Source organism: Culex pipiens, chromosome 3, assembly GCF_016801865.2.
Source record: "Culex pipiens pallens isolate TS chromosome 3, TS_CPP_V2, whole genome shotgun sequence".
Taxonomy (NCBI): Eukaryota; Metazoa; Arthropoda; class Insecta; order Diptera; family Culicidae; genus Culex; species Culex pipiens.
Window position 1 is genome coordinate 96,510,278 of NC_068939.1, and position 8,523 is coordinate 96,518,800.

General features: G+C 43.5%; 1 protein-coding gene across 2 annotated transcripts; it reads right to left on the reverse strand.

Moving 5' to 3' along the window:
• Positions 1 to 603: 603 nt before the first annotated feature.
• Positions 604 to 7,982, reverse strand: LOC120417466 (RNA-binding protein spenito). 2 transcript variants are annotated; one of them, XM_039579536.2, is made up of 4 exons: positions 7,859 to 7,982; positions 7,006 to 7,379; positions 4,968 to 6,732; positions 604 to 2,652 (listed from the first exon to the last, which is right to left on the reverse strand). In XM_039579536.2, exons 2-3 carry the CDS (start codon positions 7,282 to 7,284, stop codon positions 5,002 to 5,004), a joined length of 2,010 nt encoding a protein of 669 aa, XP_039435470.1. In that variant the 5' UTR covers positions 7,285 to 7,379; positions 7,859 to 7,982; the 3' UTR covers positions 604 to 2,652; positions 4,968 to 5,001. The 2 variants fall into 2 exon arrangements, with proteins under 2 accessions (XP_039435470.1, XP_039435469.1); XM_039579535.2 differs by having other exon boundaries at positions 4,968 to 7,379.
• Between the last annotated feature and the right edge of the window lie 541 nt (positions 7,983 to 8,523).

Here is an 8,523-nt window from a genome sequence, read left to right on the forward strand (position 1 = left end):
GAAGCAGTTTTGTAAAATTATTGCCTGGAAATTGCAAAATAGTTGCAGCTGTCAAAATGAATATGCGCCCTTTTCAAATGTTGCTCCAGATGTGTGTTTTCATCACTTTTGAGTTATTGATGCAGTTTGGTCTTTAAGAAAACTAAAAATATCCAGAACTTTGTTGTAGAAACTGTAGGAAATCTCGTTTTTTCGCGAAAAACTTGCCTTGCGTTTTTCTCATCTTGCTGTATATCATATGGGACATATATGCGATCATGGTCAGTAGTGGTAGTCTTAGAGACCACTTTTAAGATATTTCAGGGACTTTCGGATAAAACAAACTACGCTCGAAATTTAAGATCTACTCAGTCTATTGCAGTAATTTTAAGAGATCGTCATCATTCCGTTCGTTTGTCATCGTTATCACCACCACTTTCTTTCATTCGCCAAGTCACGGGGGAAAACGGTGGCCCCCAAAAAGGCCATTAAACAAACCACTTCCACTCACTCTCACCCACAACAAACCACTTCCGAAACAATCACCACACAATAGAGACGATAGCAGATTTCTCACTTCTCGGACACTCCTCACCTCACTGCAAAGAACGAACAAACTTCAACTTCGGAGAAGCACACTTTTTTATTCGATTCGAAACGTTGATACATGTTTATTTTTGTTGCTCTTCCTTTTGTTTTTTTTTTTTACATTTAGTTATTATGTTGCTGGTTGAACCTTTTCAAGATTTTCATAGTTTGTTACTGATTAAAGATACAAGAGTTTGCAATTTACCACACTTAGAACACGTTAAGCCTTCATCTTCATCGCATTTTACATGATTTTTTTTTTTCAAACGGAACTTAAAAACAGAACTCAAAACCATAACTCATCTTCCGTGCGGTGTCACTTTTTTGTTTTCTTTGAAGCTGGTGGCTGAAGCCATTTGTGCAACAGCGCGTTTTAATATAAAGTAACATTTGCAAAACCAATTTTAAAATCAGAATTTTACCAGCAAATGCTACATTCTACTATTAGCGCTTAGAAAGGGGGGGGGAATATTTTGTCGGTCGGTGTTCCCGCCACAATGTGTAGGAGGGAAAACAGCAACACTTTTGTACACTTTCCACACAAATAGAGTAAAACAAAACGGGAAGCCCAAATTGTTACTTTTTGGCACTGTTGGTCGTCATGTTCACTGGAGGAAAAACGGGCAAGTCGTCCAGAAGAAAACTTATTAAGCACAATCGTACGTTCGCCAAACTTTACACACTGAAGAGCACACTTGTTTGATGGGAGGGGAAATTGAACGTTTGAAATCACCAAAAAAGAAACGACACCACAAGAGCGAGAGCACTGAGAAAAGTTTGAAGGGCAGATTTAAAGGATGAAACACAAAACTTTTCAAGTTGAACAAAAGCACAAACACAAAACATTTTGGTCACATTTGACACTGCAAAATTTGTAGGGTTGAAAATAACTTGAAGTCACCACTTTATTCCCACTGAAAACAGGACACGCATGGGAAACTGCGCTGACCTTCAAAGCACGTTCGAAAAACGGTAATTTTGGACACCAGGAAAACTGACACTTGTTGCACGAATGTCTTTCAGATAAACTTAAAACGAATCACAAAACTAAACCAGAACAAAACATTGGAAACCACCTTTTCATTTCTTTTTGCCAGGTTCCTCAAATGCGGTCATGAACTTTCACATAACTGTTGGTTATAAATAGTTGTATTTGTTCGTTTGATCAGTTGGTCAAAACTTATTTTCATCATATTTCTACTTTCTTCATCGATTCTGGCGCAAACTGGTTGGACACTCTATCGTTTATTGCTACATTTCATAGTACTTGGTTACTGTATGGTTCCACATTTTCTTCAATTAAAACATCTTCGTCATTTACTACTAACTGGCTACTTTGAACCACTTTTTTGTTTGCAATCTCTTAATCGTCTCTTCCATTTTCAATCACTTTCATCTTCCAACGCGCGCGCGATACCACCACGGGAAAGCCACTTTCCACGGAAGTTGTGAACTAATAAAAGAAAAAAAACTAGCAGAGAAAAATACCCTGCGACAAAAACATTATTCTTCAATGTACCCCCTTAATGATACATTGCGACCTAGCACTTAAAAGATACATATCTCTATCTCTCTCTCTCTCTCGCGGGGAAGATGGCTCTCCGCGGGCCGCGCGCCCGTTTAGAGTGTGAATTACAAATCATCCTAGCATAGATCTCCGGAAACAACCGTTAGCCGTTACACTTCCACTAACTCCAACACACACGCGCAACAACAACAACAATCGACGACGACGTCACCATCTTCGCCGCCGACGATCCGGTCCCGGTGGTCGTCCACTCACACACTCGCGCGCGCACGCACTTAACCGCCGTCGTCATCATCATCGTCAGCAGCAGCAGCAGCAGCAGCGGCACTTCCGTAATTATCGTTCCGGTTGCCGGTAATCGGGAAGATGGGGGTGGGTGGATGTGTGTGTGTGTGTTTGTGTGTGTGTGTGTTTTATACTTTAATGATGATTGATTGGGTGTAGTGTTGCGCCGCCGCCGCGTTCAGAAACGTAGATTTTTCTTTTGCTACTTTTTTTTTGTTGTTGTTGTTATGAACAGTTTAGCGTTTTGAAGTTGAGAGAAAAAATGTATTCACCTGCAATGGATTAAACCCGTTAGAGATGATTTGAAGAAGCTGTGCGAGATGAATTGAGAGCGAAAAAGGCTAGAGCATGCTGTACAAACAGTTACAGTTACTGGACCCATTCTTAGCGGAGAAATTAATAAGCAATGTGGTGGGTCGTGTGAAGGAAAATGGCAGCGAACCGTTTGAAATGAATGAGGGATTAGATTCCAAGACATTTCATAACCATAAATTATTATTCAGCTAAGTATGATCTACGAAGTATTGTATTATACTGAACCCGAATGCCAAATTTAAGCTTGATTGGTTGCGACACTGTTGAATCTCACCCGATTTATGTTTTTGATGGAACTAGATAAAAATATTATATATGAAGTACGTCACGTTCTAGGGGGAGGGGTGTATACTTTATGGATGACGCCTATCTACAATCCAAACTCGTTTATCCGCATGTTATTTTCAAAATGTCCTATGTACATAGGAAATCCATGGCGCATTGGTTGATTTGAAAAAGTAATCTAGATTTAATAGGCAATCAACTTTTAAAATTTGACTTAAATGGGATCGCAGAACTCAAATTTGATGTTAGAAACAAGAAAAAAACGAAAGAAATGTTTTGTTCGTGAATCGATTATCCAAAGTCCCATACAGTCCTTCGCAAAATCGAACTTAGGATAATCGAAAGTCCCATACAGTCCTTCGGCAAATCGAACTTCGGATAATCGAAACATTGGATAATTGAGGCTTCTGATGATCTAGTCTGGATTGTACTACGATCTTACAGACAGGAGCTTCAACTATGGAATTGGATTTTTTTTCTTTTTTTTTCGTTTTTTTTTATTTTCCCGTGTTCAGGGGGTCATTCTGCGAAACTTTTGTTCTACGAAAAACTTAACTTCTCTTGTTTTCGGTTTTTCTTGCTTCATTTTTAGCATTTTTATTTTCATTTATCATGTTTAGTTTATGTACTACACTTCCCCTGATCGCATAAATGTCCCATATGCATTTTCATCGATTTCGAGTTATTGATGCAGTTTGGTTCAAAATCGTGTGCTCTTTCAAAAGAGCCTATCCAGGTTTTTAATCGAAATGTCAAAATCACGCGGTGATACCAACATTACAAAAAAAGAGTACCATGGCATGACAGCAACATTTTTTTTTCTAATGTTGGTGCTACTGCGCGATTTTGACATTTCAGACGTTCACCATTTCCAACGCCATATTCGCTACAAACTTGGATAACATCCAATACTTTGTTCTAGAAATCAGGAGGAAATCCCGTTTTTTCGCGAAAATTTAACACGTAGCCTTATGTATTGGACAAACTTCAAATGCGTTTGTCTCAGCTTGCTGTTTTTGCATATGGGACATTTATGCGAACATGTGCAGTACAGTACTTGTTCGGTAACTGGGCTGAGAACGTAGCCCAGTCACCGAATGTTGCTCGTTAACTGGGCTGAACAAAAAATAACGAGGGGACACCCAATGCATAATATTTTCCAGATGAAATAGGGGCAGGGGGGGGGGGGGGCAGAATGGGCCACCCTTGGTTTTAGGCTTTAGAATGGATTAGACCAATTGTAAGGCAAGGGTCTTATAAAGGACATCAAATAACTTCACCATACCAAAAACGACGTTTGAATTCATTGTATTTTTCGAATTATGAGCAAAAATGTAAATTTATTTGAAAAACCACGGAAATGTTGTTTATTTCGAGGTTACTAAATAAGCTTTCTGAAAAGTTGGATTGTTTGAAAAAGTTTGCTCAATGCTTATAACGTTACTAGATGCTTCTACCAAGGTATACAAACAACAACGGAACCTTAAAATGTGTTAAATTAAAATCCACTTGGGGGCAGAATGGACCACCCTTTTCCTGCCTTATAAAAACAATCAAAAGTTAAAAAATTTGAGCTAAATGGATTATTTCACTCCTGGTAGCTTCACAAATCACGTTTAATGCAAAAAAAAGTTGATTTTTTAGTTGTTTCGACGCTTAGTTGTAAAAATAGTGTCTTTTTTCGACAAACTTACACTATTTTCAAAAATCTTTGTTTTTTTAAGTTACTTTTTTATAAAAGTGATCAAATTTCATGGAAAATATAATGGAAAGGTCCCTCAAGTAATTTCTTATCTCCCTTCAACGTTGTATTAGACAAAATGGCTTGTTTTCTAAGGTGGCCCATTCTGCCCCGCACCCTGGAAAGTTAGTCGAAAAGCTCCAAAATCACAATAGTTTACATTTCTTGTAGAAGCTACCCGTTAACCACAATCGCAAGCAATGTTAGTAAATTTTGCATTTAAGCCAATTCCCCTCCACAACTTACCTCACGTGCTAACGGTGCCCGTGTCCACTCCTCCTCAGGCGGTTCCTCCCTTGACGACCACGATCACCAGATGGTCCTCCTTCAGGCCCTCCTCGGTCAAATTGTGGCAGGTGCGCTTCAGCAGCTCCGTCGAAAAGTCACAGGGCGGGAACGAGTACAGCACACCGGTCGCTTCGGTTTCCTTGTTCAGCAGCGAGATGACGCCGGCGGCTTCCTTCTGCTTGAGATACGAAACGAGGTTGCGCAGCGGACGCGTCTGAACGCTGGCGTCGTCCGACGAAGCTACGGAAGAGGTCGAGCCCGGCAGCCCGAGGAAGATTGCGTGTGACGACGACGTGGAAATGCGCTTCTGGACATCCTCCAGCTTCGGTTGATCCAGCCGGAGACGCTGCGTGATGCGAAGGTGATGCTTGCCATCTTCGTCCTTCATTAAGCTTTCGACGATGTCGTTGTCGCCGTCGGTCAGATGGAATTTGGCCGGGAAGAGCGAACTCTTCAAGATCAAAGCGCCCTGCCAGACGGTTGAAGATTTGCGTGCAACTTCGGGAAGTGTTCGTGCGCTGGACAGCATACCATTTCTACGCGATGACGAGTCCGAGTCGGAATCTGCCGGACTGCGGCGACGTGGCGAGCGTGATCGAGATCTATCAATACCGGGTTCGCGAGAACCGGAACGACGGCGCGAGTCGTAGTCACCGTCAGCAGGGCCCCGGCGCCATTCGTCTCCGCCTTCACCGTGTGGTGGTCCATCGCGATGGAAGCCTCGGAATCCACCACGACCACCACGGAAACCTCCCCGGCCACGGAACGGCCGTCCACCGTATCCACCGTAGCCAGCAGCATCATCATAAGGTGGAGCACTGCCACCTTCCGGATACTCGTAGTCTGGTCCACGGCGATATTCACCGCCATCTTCGAAACCTCCGCTTCGCTTGGGGAATGGCGGCGTGGTGCCGTTGTCGGCAAAATCTAAACGAATTCGACGATCCGGAGCTCCCAGCGGGAAACCACGCATTTCCTTTACAGCAGCCGTTGCGGCATCGATGGAATCGTACAGAATGTAAGCCTGAGTGTCGCCCTTGTTGTATTCGATCTTCTTGATCGCTCCAAATCGATCAAACTCACGTTCCAGCTGGGTAACCGATGTCCATGCACCCAAACCGCCCACCCAGATGCGAGTGGTCGGTGTGGCCTTTCCGTAGCCGATCTTACACTGGAACTTGCCAATGTACTGACCGGACAGTTCAACCTTGGCACGATGAGCCATATCCAGCGTTTGATAACGGACGAAAGCAAATGCGTTTCCGGTGCCGGGCGGAGGACGTTTGATGTCGATGTCCTCAACGATGCCGTACTTGCCAAAAATGCGGCGCAGTTCGTCGTCGGAAATGTTAATTTCCAAGTTGCCGGCAAACAGCGTCCTCGTCGCAAGCGGATCCTCCTCGGGTTGAACATGGTGCAGATAGTTGGGGAACTTGTCCTTCTTGCTGTTGTCCGGCTTTTCGAACGGTGCCCTCGGACGAGGCATGTAGGGCCTTGCCATGTAATGATGATGAGCCGGTCCGGGATGCATGTGGGGAGGTCCGTGGTGGTGCATCGGTGGCCCACGTGGCATGTACTCGTGGTGCATTGGTGGTCTGAAATCCGCATGATGCATTCGGCCTGGTGGAGGCCCTCCGTAACTGTCATAAGGATGGTGCTCCGGACGACGACGATCCGGTGGCGGTACTCCGGGGGAACGGGCGTAGTAGTGACGATCATAATCCTGTGGCGAAGAAGGTCTACGATTGGTTTCGGGTTTGGCCGACTCAAAAACAGGCTCCACCAGAGCGGCCCTTTCGTACAAGACAATTCGGGACTTGGCATTCTTTGCTTCCTTTGCATCCTCTGACGTACGGAAGCAAACGTATGCTACCCGTTCGTCCAGATCATGCGAAATTCGTATGCTAAAGTCCCCAAATTTCTTGTACTCACGATACAATGTTTCTTTAATAAACTCATCTGACGCCTTCGGGTGCAGAGCACTAACGCACAGTACCTTGTACGAATATCGGTCACTGCCACCATCCCGCGCACTTCGGGAATATTCCTCCCGGTGCGGGGAAGCATAGCGAGTACTGCCTCCACGGGGACTCGGGGAACGAGCTACGCGACGACGCATCCTGTCTGGGGTGACCCGTTCGTCTGAGCTGCCTTCGTAACGTCCAATACTGCCGCGCCTTTTCGTTCTTGGTGGGGAGTCGCGCGAGGCGCTACGTTTCATGTTACGTATCTTCACAGTTATACGATCTCTGTCGGCTGACCGGTTGCTACTCATGGGCCGTCTTCATCAAATCTGGCTTGAGTTGGCGAGCTGGCGCGGTCTTTGCGAAAGCACGGACGAACTTTTGCAAAACTTTTGCTTTCCCAAATCTGTAAAGAACAAAACAAACAAACCAAACAGTCAAACTGCCTTTTAGAGCGAAAGAAAACAAAACATGTAACCCCTCAACAAACTGACAGGTCACTCACGCACAAGAATGAACACTCGTCACAAAACTGTTCACGGGGCACTCAACCGGTGATTCACTGCGGTGCGCATGAACCTGCCGATGCTAAAGCGTAAAACAAAATGGCGTCGTATTTTATTCAATGAAGCAAAGAAAAAATTAAGATTTCAGTTAAAATACATCGATTGCCATCAAAACTAAGTACAAACTACAAATAATTACCCAATATTACATCAGTAAAACAAACTAAAGTATCACACAATGCAAATTGTGGAGAGCAAACCTCAAAGCCGTATGACGCCCAACGCCGACGCTGAAATGACGCCGCGTTGCAAATGCGTCGATTTTCCACCTAAATTCGTCACTTCTTCAACAACATTCACAATCAATAACACTACTCACCCGAAATCGATCGGAAAATACTGGTCACAATCACTTTTTACAGAATTTTCAACTGTAAAAATAATTCCGCACGATCCGCACTTCCACACTGGTCGAGCACTGAAAATGGAATGATTTTTGGTTTGACGGGCAGACGAAATGAACATTAATGAGTGCCACGCAGAAAAAAAAAGATTTACCGCCAACCGGCAACCCGGCACTGAAAATGTACATTACACTGGTAGGCAAAATATATTTTCACATACCTATCAAAACTTAAAGAAAAGAGCGCAAAAAAACGGGTAAAAGCTTGAGGATCAACCACGATTAAATCTAGAGTATGGCTAAGTGGGGCAAGACCAAGGCCCATGTTCGCATCAATGTCCCAAATGCAAATTGCGGTAATCCACGCTCCATACAAAAAAAAAGATTTGTTTTGTATGAAAATTGTCCACGATGGGGGTGGGGAGGGATTGAGACTTTCAAAAAAAGTGTGGTTTATGGATGGTCCCTTTAAAATAAAACTCTACCCTTCTTTTTTTCAGTTCAACCTATCAGGCAATTTAAGGGGTTACATACATGTAGAAAATAATAAAATTTCATATTACAGAAAATTTATTAAATCAGCTTAAAAGATGATTTTCAATCACTCCTGAAAGTTTCATGAAGATATTTCATGATTTAAC

Bases quoted from the DNA above. Each gene is read 5' to 3' on its own strand.
- LOC120417466 (XM_039579535.2), bottom strand. From the start codon at position 7,284: ATGAGTAGCAACCGGTCAGCCGACAGAGATCGTATAACTGTGAAGATA.